The following is a 19,317-nucleotide window of genomic DNA, read 5'->3' on the forward strand; positions in this document are numbered from 1 at the left end:
TTTATCTGTGGCAGAATGCTGGCTGGGGGCACACCTGTGCTGTCCTCCCCATGCCACCTTTTAATTATACATTTTTGTAGCACCAAAAGCCACTTCATTTACATTTATGCCTTCCTTCCCATTTCACCATCCTCCTTCCCAAAAGCTCGGCTGCGGGAAGAAATGGAGCATTGTGAAAAGATTCCACAACCGTTTCCCAAGCAATCATATAGTGTCCTCATCCTGAGCCCCACCTACAGCCTGCTTTAGCCTACCTACTATTCCTTCAACCCCACAGCCTTTTCTGACCTGGAAGGTACCTGGCATTATCCAGCAATGGCTTTTTTCCTATCGAACCTCGTGCTTTGTCAGTGGCTTGCACAGAGCCACAGAGCTCTCACAGAAGACAAAGCAGCTGGAACCAGCAGTCTTCCACTGGCTTGATTTTTATTAGAGCTAGGAAGTGGTGCCCATCAGCTCAGCTTGAAGGAGATCATCTTTAAGCCTCCCTGGATGCTTACGTAGTTGATCTTGCGGTAGCCGTGCCGGTTAGGGAAGTACACTTCATGACCATCCGGCAGTTTCACACGGAATTTGTCTGACAGCATTTCAATGAAGAACTGGGAGAAAAAAAGAGAAAACAAGGGCAGGAGTTGGGGGCAAGGAGGGTATTCAGAGGTCACCATTTAGGCAAAAGGCCTGACTGTTACATAGGAGGGTCAAGCCTGTCCACTACAACTTTAAACAAGGTGCTGGGGGTTGAGGTGAGGGCAATTCAGGAAATGAGCAGCTGATATCAAGGGTCTAAGAAGGAATATAGACTATGACTGGGGACAGGATCTCTCCCAAGGCTGTTTCAGCTACTTGGACTCTAAACTCAGAGCAGCTAAACCCAAGTATGCCTTTACATGTCTTCATAGAACATATGGAATATGTACACCACCATTCTGCTCTGAATTGGGCAGAATAAACCTGATCCCCCCAATGCCCTCAGAAGCTCACCAGGACTCAGAAAAAGGAGCTTTGCTGATAAGCATGCACAAGCAGACAGGACAAGTATGCATCACTGGTCATTGCAAACTAAAGGCAATGTTCCCCAAAGCCATCACTTCACTACCCCTTCCCCAAGAGCCAGTTCTGTCTGAGGAAACAAGCTAGCTGTCTTTCTCTCCACAGCTATAGGAACTGGACTACTCCTAAATGCAGCCCTGTTAATGATTTGGGACATCAGATAAGGTGAGGCAGCAATTAGAATAGCATCCATGGCAGGAAGAGAGAAAGGACAGCATGGATCCAGAGGTAATGAGGACAGAAGAGTTGAGGGAGAGGCTTTTGGACATTGCTCCAAACTCTGGGTTGCCTTAAAGCCTGTGTTTACATAGGAGGGAGGGAGAGAAATAAGGTACACAGCAGCATAATCCTGCTTCTTCGAGACTCTTTACTTTTATACATGCCCCAGGAACACTCACCTGCTGGGCAGATTGAGGGGCCAGGAAGCATTCACAAAGTGTGAGACAGATAGGACTTGCATAAAATTCCCAGAAACATAACTGCAGTTTTGACGGAGGAGTGGAAATGGCAATCAGAACCAAAATCCCAGAAGATGAGGGGCCATTGTGAGGGAGCAGGAGGTATTGGGTGGGACCAGAAAAACTATGGTATGGGAATCTGCTAACCAGGGCCTTCCCCTCACCACACGTCCCGCACATCCCCCATGCCCCCCACATATACCCCATAACCCCATGCTGGCACAGACCCCTCACCTTGACAGTGGAGCCCCTGTAGAAAGGGAGGTGGCGGTCACGATGTTCTGTCTGCCAGCAATCAGAGCACTTGGAGTTACAGACGATGACAGACTCATTGAAGCGGGGATTGAAGTGAAATGCCAGATCTTTTGAGCTGCAGCCAAGATTGATGCTGAAGCTGTAAATGAGCATGAGGAAAGTCATATGCATGGACAGGAGAGGGTCTTAGAAGACTTGAGATCGAACACACTCATCTCTGCACCCAGTTCCTCCATCAGTGCTGAAGGTGGCATAACAATGTGTTATTTTATGTCTGGCAACCTTGGAAAACCACCTTGCTCTACAGCCCAACTTCAACCCTGGCATGCCAAGGTGGTTTCTTTGTACTTACCCAACAGTATCTGCAGGTATTTTGCCCTTCACCTTCAGGGTGTTCCCAGGCTTCATATCCAGGTTTAAGATTTCAATATTGCCCTAAGACAGAAAAAAAGAGTCTATGGGGCTCCTTCAGCCATTCCTCCTGACTCACCACTGCAACTGAGAGGGTGCTGCTTGGAGGCATCCCAGCCAGGATATTGCTCTCAGCTGGTGCTCCTCTCATGACCAAACCCCTCCACACTGCAGGTCTTGCATGAACTTCTCATTCAGTGAGAGAAGAGTGGGCTGAGTGAAGTCTGCAAGAGAGAAGACATCCGAGAGAGAGGAAGCGAACACTAGCATGACCTCAGCAGAAGGAAAAGAAAGCAGGATAGCAGAGATACAAAGAAGGTGACAGCAGAGATACAAAGAAGGTGACAGCAGAGATACACTATGCAGAGTTTGGTGGAAAGCCAATGCTGCCCAAGAAATGCAAGTGGCGAGAGTGGCTATGACTTGCCAGTCTCACTCAGCTTCACTGAGCTGAGGACCCTGGGTGACGGAGGACAGGAGCAGCAGCCCTTACAGGCATCTTCCTCAGAGGGCAGAGTAACCAGGCAGGGAGACATCAGCAGTTCAGCTCAGAAATGCTTTGCACATAGGACCTTACAGCCCTGAACTTCCCTGTGGCTTACACATTAACATGAGCCCTGCCTCTGTAAACTCCCAACAGCTGCTATTAAGTCAGAAGACTTTGATCCAACGAAAAAGCTTCCATATGTATATGTCTCACAAGGGGTTCTGGGAAATACAAGCAAATCCCAGCCTCCTTGGTGGGCTCCCAGTGGAAAGACACACAGCCCTTAGAGGTGCTGCTTTAGACATGACATAGGACAAACACCTTCCCAGCTGACTAAGGAGGTGTGACCATGTTCAACTCTTTCTTATGTGTAACAGCTCACCCAAAAGAGCATCCCAGTTCCTTCCTTTTATGGCAAGGGGCATCTCCACAATCCATACTAGCACACAAAAATGGTCTCCACCATCCTTCCCCACAGTGCTCCAAGGAAGAGCTCAAAGGGGCTTGGAGGAGAGGACAACCAACACATGAGTTATGGAGTATCCCTTGCAGGAGTGACATAGTGGCATCCAAGCTTCCTCCTTTCTTGTGGCTCTAGATTCAGTTGTGTGGATTGCAGTACCCATATGTAGGATCTCCCTGCAACCTCCCATCCAAGCCCCATCTAGACCCAAACCTTTTAGCTTGAGAAGCCACACACCAGGCCACATCAGGTTCAATAGCCCTATCTTCCCTAACACTTACATATTGTCCTCACAGGGGAGTATCACCCCTGCTGTCTTCTTCTCAGGTAAGAGCTAGGATGTAAGTCAGTAGACAGTGTCCCTGATTTGTAAGACTCCAAAAGTCAAGTGGAAAAGGGAGACGGAGGAGGAGGTCAAGGTTCAGGAAACCAGTGGTCTCTCAGTGCCACTCCCAAGCCTTACAGAGGGCACCTGAGTGTAATCATCCTGCTGCTGCACAGACAGCTGGGAGACAGCTTCTACCCTTCCCTAAAACATCCTGAAGAAAGGAGAAGTAAGTGCTGGTAAGTACTCTTTCCCTGGATGTGTCTCCCATGAGCAAGGGGTTGTAAAGTCCAGCAGGCTTGGGAAATTTATTTGCTTTGGAGGACGCTGAAAGCGTTGGTGAAACCTCCATGGGCTGAGCATGGAACCAGAAGGAAATAGTGCTGGGGGTGCTGTTATCTGGCATTGGGTCTCTCCCACCACGTTGCTGTGTCTACTGCACACCTGTGCACACCTGTACACACCTTCACATCACACTGTTCCCCTGCAGCCATCACTGGCATAATACAGAGCCCAGGGTCCCCTTCTCAAATATTGGAGCAAAACTGAATGTCTGGCTAAATTGCACAGTAACTCACTTTTTATCAAGGGAGTAAGGATTTGCTGTTTGCAGGGTATCCTGGGTATTCCATTCTTAGTAAATATACCCATGAGAAGGGGGTCTTCTACAGATTTAGGCAAAAGCAAACAAGCAGTAATTGCTTATTTTCATTAATATAAACATATTAAACCAAGGCATCTCTTTCCAACACACTTTATAAATGCCATACTTGTTAACCTTCATTACTTGCTTAAATTTGTAAATAAAACTTACAAATACATACACAAATTAAAGCTCCCAAAACATAGTATACACAAAAGCTAAAAATCCCTGTGGATGCTCAAAGTTGGAATAGGAGAACCCTCAGCTCTAGGTGCAGTTTCTAATTCGCAGGATACCTATATCTTGGGAAAAAAAAGATAAAACTGAATCACTCAGTTTCTGTCTAACCAGTGCACAGTGGTTAACAGGAGGGCATTATCCATCTGACAATAATTTGATGGCTTTTTCCAGAACTATCTTTGACTTCCCAAGCATAGCATGAAAAGCTTTAGTTCTGTCTCCACACTATTAATACCTGCAGCAGTGGGTATTGTTAATCTAATCAAGTCTTGGTTTAGATTTTGGCTTTGCTGTGCTGGTATAAATTTGACAGACTCACCAGGGGGGTTCAGGTAACTTCCCAGATGTTGCTCCAGCCTATCCCATATGACACCCATAATTCCCTGTTTCCTGGGTGAATTTATACCAGGTATAGGTATGTGAATTTGGTCTGTAGGTGGTTGTGCCACTGCTGCAGTAATATTCATGGTGCCATCCATGTGTATGTGATCTTTGGCATTTGATACAAACATTTTCAGCCTGCCTGGAAGGCCATGAAGGGGAGGAGTTAATCTGTCTGGACTGACAGGAGCTACCATCAGGAATTGCCTTAATTTATGTCTTTCATACATTTCTTAAATACATGCTGCCTTTTGCACACAGATCTGAGAATCCTGTAGTTTTAAACAGCAGTAGGCTTTCCTGTGGATCTCTGCCCCCCAGCCCAGTAGGCAGCTCAGGTGGTAAATGAGTAGTTGCAGTTACCTGGGGTAGTAGTTAAAAATATTCTACATCACCAGAATCTTTCTGCCTCTTCCTCACTCAGCAAGATCTGATCTCTGCCCATAAGGGAAACCTGCATTCAGTTTTGTATTCCCCTGAACATCTAGATTGTTCTTCCAGCAATGTCTCTTACTCTGCAGAGAACGGTAGTGTGGGTTCCTTCACCCCCCTCACCTGCAGTTTCAGTTTCAATTAAAGGCTGAACTTTTACTCCTTTTGGGGTAAGGTCAGAGTCTGCCTCTAAAGCATCATCATTGCACCAGATGTCCCCGTCCCATGTTTCAGGATCCTCATGATATACAGCCCTATAGATGTGCTGGACTGAATTAGAGGATGATTCATGTGGGATTTTATCAAGTAATTTACCTAGATTTTTCTGTTTTTCTCATCTTTCAGCTGTAGACAGTAGTATTTATAATTGCTCATTTTTATTTAAAATAATAACTACTTTTTTTTTTTACAATTTCTCCTGTGTCTCTTTCTCAAAAGACAATGCTGTTCCAAGAACCTCATTTTCTGACTTCCAAGTCATAAATTTTACATCTGCAACCCTTTTCAGGTGACAGGAAGCTTTTGATTTCCTTTTGCACGCAAGATAAATAACCTCCCAAAACTGCACAAATAACTTACCTTCTTACCTTTAATGGGTAACTTACCTTTTCCTCATCCCATTTTTCATTCAACCTGCAAACTAGTAATGTGATCAGCTATTGCCTGTACATTATCACTATTAGTTTACACCAGTTCCAACCCTGGAGGAGAGAGGCAACTAACCAAACTTTTCCAGTAGAGAGTAAAATTTTAGCTTTACACTGGCCACCTTTGGTAACCATTTTTCCTTTGGTCTCCCTCAGAGGGAGACAACCTTGACACAGCAGGCAGAAGAAAGCTGTCACCCAGAGGGACAGAAAAAGTAACAGTAAAAATTTGGTCAGTCTCCCACCAAGTGGGAAGAACAGCAAAAGTTTGGAACTGTTAAACTCGCATTGGGTCAGAAAATGGTGATGCCCATTTAAATGTTACAATTAGCTGTTGAAGTCTTCTGCCCAAATTAAGGTGCAAAGGAGACTAGATTCCAGTTCAACAGTGCTGACTTTATTTTACAAAATTAATCTTATACAGAAAAGAAAGGGAGAGAGAAAGAGAGAGGGGAGAAGGAATAGGGCAAGTACAAGGTAGTCACCTCCATGGATCCAGCAGCATCCAGTTGGTCCTCCTGTGCCTTGGGCTTCTTGACAGTCGAGTCTCACCCAGCCTGTTTTATTTCCTGAATAATTCTTATTCTGTCCCTTTTCTGGGTAAAAAGCAGAGGTAGAAGTGAGTTTCGGTTCCTCGTTAGCACGTGAGGCAAGAGTAGGCATGGCTCTGCCATCGCGCAAGCTCAGATCTTAATTTCATAAGCACCAGGGGTCTGTTCTGGGAGTTGTGTGAGAAAAGTACCTCAAAACCCAAGTGTCCTATTTGTAACCCCACTTCTTGCACAGTAGTTCACTTCTTATCTAACCACAGTTAAACTTTCATCTGAACTGCAAAGCCAAAACTGAAACTTTGCTTCTTTCATAGGTACTCATCACTTTTTTCTGCAACAAGTTCACCACCAAGCCCTGGTTTAAGGCATATACTGCAAATTACTAACCCTTTCTTTACAGCTGCCTGAGAGGGAGAGCACCACCTGTCTCTTACTGTGTCCAGTTCTGGGCTCCTCAGTAGTACAAGGAAGACATGGAGTTCCTAGAGCAGGTCTAGCAAAGGGCTACAGAGATTATGAAGGGACTGGAGAATCTCTCTTAATGGGAAAGGCTGAAGGAGCTGGGCCTGTTCACCTTGAGAAGAGACAACTGAGAGGGGACCTCACCAGTGTGTATCAGTATCTGAAGGGAGAGTGTCAGAAGGGTGGAGCCAGGCTCTGCTCAGTGGTGCCAAGCAATAGGACAAGAGGCAATAGGCAGAAACTGATACACAGGAGCTTCCACCAGAACATGAGGAAGTGCAGGTGACCATACAGTGGAACAGATTGCCCAGAGAGGTTGTGGAGTTCCTCTCACTGGAGATATTCCGGAACCATCGCTTTGCAGTCCTGTGCAATGTGCTCTGGGACGATCCTGCTCAAGCAGGGAGGTTGGGTCAGATAGGCCCTTGTGGGCCCTTCCAACCTGCCCCATTCTGTGATTCTGTCAGAGGGATGAGTAAAACTACCTGTGGAGAGAGTTGAGTACAGAGCCACAAGTACCCCGGATGTGAGAATACGCAGAGAGGGAGACAAGCAGGAAAGAGGCATGAGCTGCTCAGAGAGGGGCCATGAGATTTTATCAAGATAACATTTACCCCCTCCTACAATGCTCAGCAGGGGCGTTTACCCCCCCTTTTATTTGCCAAGGGGAACAATAGTGGGAAGCCAGGCAGCAAATCTGCCAGCACTGGCGACTTCCTTAGTCTGCAGAGCTGAGCCTCCATATGGTCAGACACCAGCCCTGTGCAGATGGTCTCCCTCATGCAGGGGTATGTGCTCCCCACAGCAGAAGGGGATGAGACTTTAGGGACCCCAGAAGAGTCAAAATTCTCCACTGCAGCTGGAGAATTTTGGAGGTGGCAATTGGGATGATGAAAGGAGGGTGGTGGGGCAGGTTGATACTTCCCTGCTGACACTGCAAAGCAGAAAGCCTGGGGAAACAATGATAGCATGGGAATGTAAATCCCAAAGAAAGAGGAAATCCGGCTACAGAGCATCTGCAAAAGAGGTGGAGGATCTGTTCGGTAAGGAAAACATGAACAATAGCTGTAGAAGCTGGCAGTCACTGGTGCAAAGGATCCAGGAACCCTTCACTCCCCAGAGAGATGATCCTATAATAGGATACCTAATTGGGAGTACCCCTCCAGGGCCCCCAAGATTTTTACCCAGGCCAGAGGGCAGTCGGCTTGTACTGGCATGGGACACCCATGTCCACATCACTGTGACCAGAGGAGCATTTGCTGCATTCCCAGAAGAGCATTTGCTGCATTCCCAGAGGGACAGCAAAGACCCAAAAAGTAGTCACTTAGTGTGAGGGTGGGGGACACATGCGACCCAAGGGCAGGGCAAACTTCCAACAGGGAGCAGGCAGACGTGCAATTTTGCATGGAGAAAACAAAATAACCCCAAACATATTTTAAGGAGGGAAGAGCATAATGCTAGCATGTTGGCTTTCAGCCAGAAGGATGGCAGGGCAGGTCCCCTGCAGTGTGCTTTCACCCCACAGAATGCAGCAGCTCTATTTGCAGAGGTCCCACATGGTAGATTTTGGGGTCAACAACCTTTCCCCGCCTTCCTGATAGTTCTGAGGCAATCTCAGGGCCACCAGGAGCACCAAGGGGATCTCAGGACCCTTGGGGTGCCTCCAGACAGCAGCATTTGATGTACCATAGCCTAGAGCTGTTACCTCTACCACAGGGCACCCACACAGCTGTTGAGAACAGACTGAATGCCACCCTCCCCAGACGGCTGCCAAGATCCTCAGTAGCACCATTGCTGGCAGCAGCCTTTGTTTTGTTTTCTTATTTGGACAGGAGATAAGCCAGCTAGGTGTGAAGCCCTAAGGAAAACCACAGGCTTCCCCACTTCCCAGCCAAGGTAGACTCAGCAGAGGATTCTCAGGGCTTTCTGTGGCAGAGGCACAACCAGAAGCCACACTAGCACACCAAAATCATCCCCACCATCTCTCAACAGTATTCTGAGGAAGGGCTGCAAGGGGCTTAGAGGAGAGGATAGCCAGCACATTCTCTCTAGACAAGGTGAGCTATGAACAGTCCCCTGCACGACTGGCACAGGTCACCACCAGAGATAACGCTCAATCCAGAAGGCATGAGGAAGATTGAGTAAGGCAAGGTACCATGCTGGGTGCATGGATGCAAGTGCCACTGTCCCCACATCAACCCAAACTCTGCATGAAGAGAGGAGAAATCCCTTTAGTACCTTCACAGAAGTCTTGGTGCTAACTAGGCACCAAAGAAGTGGCACTGGAGAACAACACTGCAGCATGGATAAGGTACCTGTCCCATATTGCACTCCAGGCACCAAGGGAGCCTGTGCCTTGGACCAGGCATCAGGGTCTGCTCAAGGCAAAGGGAGCTGGAAAGACCAACCATGCATTCTTTCTCGGAGTAGCAGCTGCTTACTCTGCTATTATTTCCTACTGCTTCATATAATTTGTACTCCACAGCAAGCTATTGTCCATTTCCACTAGCTATTTATTTCCTTGAATAGCCTCTGGGGAAAGATTTCAGTATGAGAGTAAAGAAGAAAGAAAAACTCCACACAATAAATCTCAAGCAGTGACCTGATTTAAACTGTGTTCTCTGACCTCATCTGGGCCCTGGTTGTGGTTCCTCATGGCAGTTGTGATTAAGGCCTATTTCTGCTTTGATTTCCTCCCTTCATTAAGCCTAGGGGGCAATGACCCCTGCCTTAGAGGGCTGTGGAGTGGATTTTCAGAGGCCAGGGCTCAGAATATGACTGAGAAGAAGCTTCCACCACCTCGTAATGGAGATGCTCAGCCCTCCACCTGCCAATACAGAAATTCCTGAATAGGACTGGCTTCCCCTTTAGTCAAGAGGTGTTGGTTGGCCTCTCAGCAGAGAGTGCTGCAACCTACACCCAGCTGATCCCTGAGCTCTGAAAGCCAGCCAGCTTCCTAACAGAGGAGAACCAAAAGAACAAAGTGTACTTACCTCAGCCAAACACTGAGGTAAGCAAGAAACTGGGTAAGCAGGTCTGTGGATCTGAAGGGTGTGTACAGGAAAGAATTGTCCAGGAGATGCAGGAGAAGCCAAAGCAAGGATGAGCACAAGGAAAAAGTGCCCAGGAGCACTGAGATCCTGCCTAAGATGTTACCCAGAGTGGGATGGCTCCTCTAGAGAAAGCACTGAAGGCTCGACATTCAGATCAAGTAAAATGGGAAGGAACAAAGGACTGGAGGTTAATGTCCTGTCACCCCTCCTGCCTCAACTCCCACACAGTGCATCATCCAGAGCACCTATGGGAAGTATGGAAATAGTATCCATGATCTAAACCAGATGGCAAGACATTAGAGACCATCAGCATCCAGTTGGCTCTCCAAGAACATCACCCCTCTTCAGCTGTAAGATGCAATTTTTCTTCCTTAGGATGTGGGGCAAAAAGAAGAGGAAGGACAAAGCTGAAGAACTAAAATGTGGGGGGAAATCCCACACCTTTCTTCAGGGCTAGGGGCAGCAGTGAGAGAGGGAATCTGCATCAAGCAGTTGAGCAGATCAAGAGCACAGGGAACAAGTACAGCCTCAGACTCCATCTCTTTCCTATCAGAAGGGCAGTGGTGCCACAGTGCCTGGCATCTCCCATCTCCATTGGGGAGCTCAAATGCACTCTGATGGATGGTTTCCAAGTTATATCCTTGTACCTTTGCAGGGGATGTCTCTCTCAGGCAGCTATGAAGTCTGTGGAAACATTTTTGTGTGGTCCAAGCTGTGCACAGGGAAGGGGTGAAAGGTGGTTCATTTGCAAGGAAGTTGGTTCATAAGGGGTTGTTTTTATCAACCCAAGCAGCCAGATAAGTCATGTCTTCTGGGTCCCCAGCTTGGCTGAGGGCCAGGAGAATGAACACAACTGGTAGAGGATGGAGAAGGGAGCTCAGAAGACTGATGACATGCCACCCAGTTCCATTTCCAGACTTCATTTCTCTAATTCTTTTACTCATAGATGAATGCCAGGAATGCGGGTTGTGGGAAAGGCTTTCAAAAACATGCCTGGAGATAAAAATTCACTAGTGTTGAAAGCTTCCCTACTGGAAAAGAGAATATGTATAGAAAGCTCACAGCTTCCCTCTCTCTGGGATCACTCAGCTTCGCCCACCTCTTCTGGATGAGGTACTGCTAGCTTAATGGGAAAAGGATCTTCCTAAGAGCCCTCCACAAAGGATCAGCTTCATGAGACCTTATGGTCCACTTTAATCTTCCACCGAAAGATTAACATCTACAACAGTTTTATCTTACCATTGAGCAAGGAAGATCGCAGCTCCCTCCCATGAGGAAATTGAGGCACAGACACCCAAGGTCACATCCAAAATCAACTCCTCCTGTTTCAATTCTCATCTTAAAGTTTCCATGGCCACACAGTTAAATCAAATCAAATCATTGCAAACCTGCAAAAAAAGCTGAAAGGAAGCTGTGCTCTCCTAGCTGATACAGCTAGAGTATCAAAGATGCTGATCTCTCATCACACCATCTACTGTCAGCAAGAGATACTGAGGCATTCGGTGCCTCTGGAGAAAAATCAGCCCTTGGGTGGGTCCAATTAAATCTGAAAACCAGAGGCAATTAAATTTGAAAACCAAAGAACAGAAGCCTTCCTGCAATGGAAGCCATGGGACTTCCAAGATGCCCCAAGCCCAACTTCACTGACTTTGAGGGGACCATTTCCCACCACAGAGACAGCATGAGACCAGCTGGCTAGAACTAGAATAAGCAAAAAAGAAATGCAGTATTGCACCATTATACAAAAGGTCCTTGGGGACCTCCCTCCACAGGGCAGCCATCCTGGATTCAACCCCTCAGCACATCAAGGGTAAGTGAGAGTGACTCCCAAGTCTCCATCCCGCACAGGGACAACGAGGCTGTAGGACTCGCTTTCGGTGTGTTTCTCACGGCTTCCAGCACTGATCCCAGGCAGGTTGGACAACTCTGAGGACTTGCAGGAATCTTTCAGGCAAGCAGAATCCATCTGAGTCACACACACGAGGCACAATGCCAAGGGTGGCTCATCCACTGGAAAAAAAAAATAGAAGAGAAAGAAATGCTAAGGGAGAAATAGCAAGTTTTGAAAAGCCACAAGAATTAACAGCTCACAGGCTGGAAAGAAAGGGAGAAAGAAAAAAAATGTCTGTTCTCCCATTCTTATGTCACTAAAGCCAAGTATCCTTCATCCCCACTGGGAAGCAGCAAGCCACCTTACCACACATCAGCTTTGAGAACATCTGAAGGGGCAACCCACCATGGATCTAAGGCCATCACTGAGGTCTGCAGAGGAAGGGGTTGTCAAGTCAAAACTATCTGTTGCTGCAACATCAGCTTGAGCAAACTCCCTTTGATGGCACTGCAAAATGAAGCAGTAAAACCGAAACCAGACGAAAATTGGGAAGAAAAGTTGCCAGAAAATGGGATTCCAAATCCCCAAATGACTGACTCGGTGCAGGAAATGGGCATCTAAAGAGAGAATTGCAGGCATCTGGAGATCTAAGAAAAGATCAGGTCCACACAAATGACTCTCCATATTCCTCTTCTCCCACTTTCCAGAGGGAAGGGCACCAGAAATACCTGAACCCATAGACCTTCAGAGTAAGACACAGGGAAAGAGCTGGGCCACAGCACTGCCCTGAGATATTTCATTTCCACAGGATACTCCAGGGAGCAGGGCAGTGACTGCTTTGCACTGATGGAACACCTAGTCTCTCTTTCCAGCACTACACTGGGCACTAAGGGACACCCTGTCACATATAAGCATCCTGACCCTTCTCTGGACCGCGCCCATGAGCCTCTATTCTTGTTTCTGACTCAAAAATCCAGTAGTACATAAGCCCTCACTTGAGCACAGTGGATGTTTACTTTGCATTCCCAGCACTCATGCCAAGCTCTTTGTTCTCTCTGGCTCTCTTTCCCTTCCTTCCAGTTTGTGCCTTTTCCTGCTGTCCTTTTTTTCCTCATCGCTGGCAACACACAGGGGCCAGAACCTGGCTGTGTCTCTCTAGCTGCCCCCAAGTTTCTTTGTGCTTCTCCCCTCCCAGTGATCCCCCAGCAGCAAAACAAGCACCAGGCTTTAATTGCAGTCAGATTCCTGGACCGAGGATGCTTGCTCCAGAGAGGGGGAAAGAGTATTTGAAACTAAATGCCTTCAGTTCGACTCATCCCAGACTAATTTTATCATATCCCAGGCTAAATAGCCTCAAACAGTTGCCAACAAACAGACTCAAACAGACTTCTCAAGCTAGGAAATCTGATAAGCACAATGTGAGGACAGGTGGCTTTGACTGCCAGGCAAGTTCCCATCTGTACACAGATAGCTTATCTCTTCTGTCAAGATGGGACACACAGCCACTGCACAACAGCAGGGAAAAGCTAGTGGAGACCTGCTTTCTGATCCTGAACATGCATGTAGCACTGCTTACACCATCCCTGAAGAACATCTCTATTGTTCACTCACTGTTGCCTCATTAGGAAAGGGGTGGGAATCTTTCCTGGACAGCTCTGTCAGACACAGCTTCCCTGAGAGCTGGCTCAGGGTGAGCTGAAGAGCACCTCACACTAGCTCTAGACACCAGCAGGAGAAGCACAGCAGTCAGAAGGAAGAAGTCTCACAGCCCACTCTAGAACCATGCCGTGACACCCAGCTTTTAACATTATCAAGTCCCAGCACACACCTCCTGAAATTCAGACAGAGCACTGCTGCTGGGAACCAGGCTACTCTAGATACAGAGCTGCTCAGTTCAAGAAGGAGCAGCCTCTGAGGAAAGAGGAACAGTCTCTGCAAGGAGCATCTCCCCCTCTCTTCCAAGATGAAGGGGCTTGGGCTGCACATCAGGGACAACAAAACTGCAATATGGTTGCAGCAAGGTCCAGAACACAGATACTGCCTTTGAAAAGTCTATAGAACTGAGGGGAACAGATGAGTTGCTTGAACACAGCCCCTGCAAGTGGAGACAAAGCAGAGACTGGTCAAATGCACCTGCTCCTTCTTCTGGCTGGGTGATACGTCTGTCAGCAGCACATTAAATGGGGCATACATGAGCTCTGCCCTGTTCTGCTCCCTGAGTTCCCAAATCTGATGTACCTTGGGGTGGCAGGGGAAATAGGGCACAGGTGTGTGTGCCTGGGTAGTTCTTGCAGAAGCATGTGCTCCATGGGTTCCTTGTTCTGCTGGCCTCAGGCAGAAAAGCCAGAGGGGAAAACTCAATGTGTTTGTGTGCCCAGGTCTGTCTGATCCCTGCATCCAGGAGCAGGCCCCCACGCTGCCCTCATTTGCTTGGGCAACATTTTCTCCTAGTATCTCACCCACCCCACATGACAGAAGGTCAAATGCAGCCAATGATGCATAGCATGGAGTATTGGACACTGAGTCACAACCCTCAGTTTAGCCATACCCAGCAGACAGAGCATTTCCCAGTTTCAGTCTGGCACACACACTCCCATCCCACACACTCACCCACGACCTGTTGCATGACATTCCCCAGTCTTTGAGGAGGGAAACGCTGGAAAATTAGGGGATAAATATACAGGCTGCAGGTGACTGCACTTCAAAAACCTGCCTTCTGAAGGACCTGGGCTTACAGGGTACAGCTGTTTCACCCTTGGTGCTGAAAGCCAAGGAGCAGAACACATCTCCCATCCATGGGGTTAAAAGCATATAGCAATAAGGCTCTGTAGGGACCAGTCACCATCTCGTCCTGTCCCCAGCCATGCTTGGGTGCTGCTCAAAACCAAGGCAGGGGAACTGCTCCCAGTTGAACAGCATGAGCCATCACCCTGAGGCAATGCTCAGACCCAGCCCTGCTCCTGTTGCACTTAGACAGATGCAGCCAGAGGGAAGAAAGGATCCTGTGAAAAGCCAGGTCCACCCTTGGGAAATCTGCGTATGCAAACTCAGCGTCTCTCTCCCCCTCCTCTTGGGTCACAGTTTTCTTTTTATCCCTAGCTCCAGTCCACCATGCCCCAGCACTGGGATCACTCTGCCCTGCTGCTCCTCAGCATCACCAGCAGCGGGGCAGAAGCTGGCTGTAGCGCCAAGTGGCAGAGACTGAGCAGCCAGGCTGGAGGGAGGGCGCCGCAGGACTGCCTCCTCCTGCTGTTTCACAGCCCAGACTTAAGCCAGCACTGGAGTTTCCTAGGGAACCTGAGGCAGCTGCAGCCAAAACGGCATTGCTGGCAATGGGGGATTTTTAAGCCTGGGCCAAAACCCATCTATTCAAGCTCATCATGCCACGCTTGGGCCAGCTGCACAGTCGAGTACACGTGCATTCAGCGCTGGGGCACTCTGCAGAGGGAATGCTTCCTCCCTGAGCCGTGTTGGAAAAGAGAGGCTGCACACGACTGCATCTCTGAGCTCCACAGGCAACTGCTACATTAAAGATCCCCAGCAAACGTTTCACTAAGTCACACTTCGTTGTCGCCGCAATGCAGGGATGTGTTCATCATCCAGGCTTGGGGATTTGCCGCAGCTGGGCTCTCTGATTTGCTTCAGGACACCTAGCTTCACGTTGCCAATTTCTGCTCAGATCACGCTTGGGTGCCCGTGAAAAATGCCTTTGCAACAGGGTTTTTCTCCTTCTCCCTCCTGCTGCTCTTTAGAGCCAAGCTGTATCTCAGCAAAATCCAGGCTCTTGAACGACTTTTTTCCCCTCAATACTTGTGCTCTCTAATCGTGCCCCTTTCCTCTGCCAGCTGCAACACTGCAAGCAAGGGGTAAAGCAAGAATGGGTGAATCTGTTCACATTTTCCAGTGCCTCTGCCGACTCCTGAGCACCGAGTGCACAGTATTGGTCATGGATCTGTTCCAGTCTGGAGCTGATCTCACCAGCGGTGCTGTGAATGACTCCAATGAGGCTCCCCCTTGCGGGCTCAGGGCACTCAGTGCTCACTTCAGCCCCATAAATTCAAGCTGCTCTCTCTAACCTGGCAGGTCTTCCTTTCCCTGTTTAGCTTCCAGCTACAAAATCTACCAGCCCCCAAGTCACAGTTACAACGAGGGCTTCCATCCCATCAGTTTTATTTCATCTTTGCCTGCTGCAGATGCAGTTCCTCAGCAGCAAGAGCATTCCCATATTCCCAGACCACACCCCAAATGCCCCGGACTTAGTTGGAAAGAAGCTACCAGCATCAGCAAATCCATTTGAGCCTTCCCCTACACTGAGTGTATAAGCAGACACTTTTGGTCCCCACACTGTCCAGAAGGGCACTGCTGCCTGCTCAGTCAAGGGGTCAAGACACCCCTTGAGCTGGGAAGCAAGGCTTGAACACAAGGAAACAGAGCTGCACAGCTCACCTCTAGCTCTAGTATTTGCTTCTCTCACTTCTCTTGCTGAGCCAGTTGCTGTAATGACAGAACCAATGCAAAAAGGAAAAATGGTATACAGAGGTCAAGGCAGTTCCCCAAAGGAAGAGAATGAAATTATACCCCCATGCTAAGCACCAGGGAAACTGAGGCAGCAAGCATAGCTGAGGATTTCCCCGGGTCTTGCTTTGAGACATGCTTAATTGCAGAGATGTACCCAGCAGGTTTTCTGATCCCTTATCCAGCATGCTGTTTCCTCATTCTGCTCCCGTAGCTGCCTTTGATCACCGGGGACAGGTCTTCCTACAGCTGAAAGGGAAACTGCTGAAAGAAATGGAAGGGAGCAATCCAGGTGGATGATTGCATACAACAAGAAAGTGCTGCATATGAAAGGGAAGGAGACATTTCCTATTAGATTAAAGGAGCTCAAACCTGCTCTCCCTCTAGAGAAGTATGCAACTCCATACTTGCCTCTCTAATTGCAACCCTCTGCTGGGAAAGATGCTTAAAAGTATTGCAAAAGGAAGGAGATTAGCCAAGGTCAGGGAATGGCAGGGCTGCAAATCCAGAGGATTGCGTAAAGAAGCACATGGTCCCAGGTACTGCCAGGAGAGGTGCTGCCAGCTTGTTCCAAGAGAAAGTAGCAGAGTGAAAACTCAGCTAACCCCCAGGAAGTGGCTGCTGGAGTCAGCCAGGGCAGGAAAACAAAATCAAAAAAAGCAAAAAAAAAGGAACAAAAGACCACAGTACCAAGCTTCAGGAAAGTGAAAGGTCTCTGGCAGAGCATTTTAACAAAGAAAGAGGAATGTGATGGGGAAAGGAAAGCTCACGTCCTGGACCAGAGCTGATGACCTAGGAGGAAGTGCACACAAGCACATCTGAAAAACATCTCAGGGTTCACATAAGCACACACGGCAAAGAAACCAAACAAACACCGGGACAGAGAGGGGGTTACAGGGTGGTTCTGGCCGGTAGAAGACAACCTGGTGGGTGGAAAACCCCTCTCCCAGGCAGACCAGCCACTCCTGTGAGGCCTTCCCGATGGAGAGGGACTTGGCCTGTTTGGGATTCACCTCGAGTGTGCAAGCAGCAGGAGAATTCGCTCAGCCTAGGCCGCTCAGGCAGGCACTCCCCTGCCTGCTAGTGCCCTCTGCGGGTGGCTGCTGCAGGGCTGACAGCCACGGACTGCACCCGTGACAAAAGTGGGACTGTACCTCTGTACCAAAACTGGGACTGCACCCCTCTGCCAAACCTGGGAGCCTGCATCCCTGTGCCAAACCTGAGACCTGCACCCCTGTGCCGAACAGAGGGCCATACTCTGACCTCATGAGCTGTGCTCATCCAGGCCTCTGGCTTGCATGCCATCACTTTCCTCCGCAACTGGCTACAAGCTAATTATAGCTCCAGTACCCTCCCTCTGGAGCGGTGTTAATTACAACTTGGAGCGCCTCGCTCCGTCCAAACCTAGCTTAAAATTCCAGCTTTCGGTAAAAATAAATCGGGGGGAGAAAGATTGTTCCTCACACATCACCTAGACGCTCTTGCAGGGAGCAAAGATTCAGATTCCGATCTCTTTTTCCATTGGCTGCACTTTGGGTCCTTGTTATATGGAAAGCAGATGTACCCAGCTGGAAAGAGACTCCTAAATCTGTGAGAAATAAAAGCAAGGTCGCCGCTGACAGGACTGTTAAGCACGAGTTCACTCGCCATTGTTTGCAACCAGCCGAAAAGAAGTGCAGCCTTCCATTCATTCTGGACTTGGTAACCACTGGGTGTTGCCAAAGAAGGGAAAACAAACAAGCTTGAGACTCAGACAGACCGAAACCTGAGCAAAAGGGGGCTGCGTAAAACAGCCCGCAAAACCTCCCATTCAGAGGCATCGCTGTGGGGGATGGAGCCGTGCGTGCCTCCTATGCAGATCGTACATGACCTGGAGGGCTCCTAGAGATGACTTCAGGATTCTCAGAAAAATCAAAGGAATAAGTGACAGGCAGGGTTGACTCATAAGATTAAAATAACCTGTGTAAAACGTGCCTGAACACAGCAAAGGGAAGGATGTTGCAATTTTCTATGAAAAGCACTTTAAAAGGGCTTTGTGATGCAAGACAGTAACAGTTTAAAAAAGAGCTACATTCAGGCGCCAAAAAAGTGCTTTTTAATGACCAGCAAGCCTTTACCAAAACAATGGCTATCCATCAGGAAAAGCCATTAGGTGTGACAACTGGGCAGTCCCCTAGTCAGCGGTGGGATTAGCACTGTAAATGAGTAACCCAGCGCGGGAGCGCTGGGCTCGGACGCCTGTCTCCACATCAGAGACAGGAGCACACCAGAGCCCGAACGGGCTGCATTGTGCTCTTATCGCCGAGGCTGTGGCCACCACCTGCCCCGGTCCCAGCCGCTGGCACCCTCACTGGACACCCCTCACGCAGGCGCTCCTCAAAATCGCTCAGGATCTGAGAAGCAGGAAAGCAAACTGCAAAAGCAGCGAGTGGGGGAGAAGCCGTGCTGCTCCTGCCAGGACCCCTGGAGCACAGAGAAAACACGCGCCTGTGTCAGGTGTTACAGCTGCGCTGGCCTAGATCGCCACACGGAAAGCGGGGACAAACGGAGTCTGTTTTCCTGGAACACCCCAGCGATTCCTAAAGCATCTCCAACCTCCCCCCGCCCGCCCCACACGCTGCTCGGCCAGGCAGAAGGGCCGGGCCAGGCACTGCCAGAAGATCAGCTGCTATTTAAAGTACAGTGCAGGGTAGCACTTACTACTATTTATATATATTCATATTATTTATATTTAACTGGTCGACATCCGACCCCGGCTAGTCGCCTCGGCCCCGGCGGGCACGCACGGCGCGTGCGCCGCACCCAGCCGACCCGTGTCCTTTTAAAGGACACGCGGCTCACCACCTACCGGAAGTGCCCGTTCTCCGTACCGGAAGTGGCTTCACCTGCCAGTAACACCGTCTCTTCCGGGAGGGGCCGGCTCGCCCGGTTCCCGCGCGGCCGCTGCTTTCCGGTGCTCTGCTCCGCTCCGCCCCGCCCCGCCCTCGCTTGCCCTCTGTGTCCTTCTCCGGGAGGGCCTTCCGCTTCCTTCCGTATCCCGCGCCTTTCCTTGCCCCAGCTCGGTGAGCTCATGGTAGAGCGGGAGTGCGGGCCAGAAGGGGGCGCGCTGGCCG

General features: G+C 49.1%; 1 protein-coding gene across 1 annotated transcript; it reads right to left on the reverse strand.

The window, feature by feature from the left end:
• Nucleotides 1-452: 452 nt before the first annotated feature.
• Nucleotides 453-19,271, reverse strand: LGALS2 (galectin 2). Its single transcript, XM_062492523.1, has 6 exons — nt 19,053-19,271; nt 11,098-11,868; nt 6,278-6,388; nt 2,116-2,198; nt 1,743-1,902; nt 453-599 (listed from the first exon to the last, which is right to left on the reverse strand). Exons 3-6 carry the CDS (start codon nt 6,281-6,283, stop codon nt 453-455), a joined length of 396 nt encoding a protein of 131 aa, XP_062348507.1. The 5' UTR covers nt 6,284-6,388; nt 11,098-11,868; nt 19,053-19,271.
• Between the last annotated feature and the right edge of the window lie 46 nt (nt 19,272-19,317).

The sequence above is a fragment of the Cinclus cinclus genome, chromosome 4, assembly GCF_963662255.1.
Source record: "Cinclus cinclus chromosome 4, bCinCin1.1, whole genome shotgun sequence".
NCBI classification, from domain to species: Eukaryota; Metazoa; Chordata; class Aves; order Passeriformes; family Cinclidae; genus Cinclus; species Cinclus cinclus.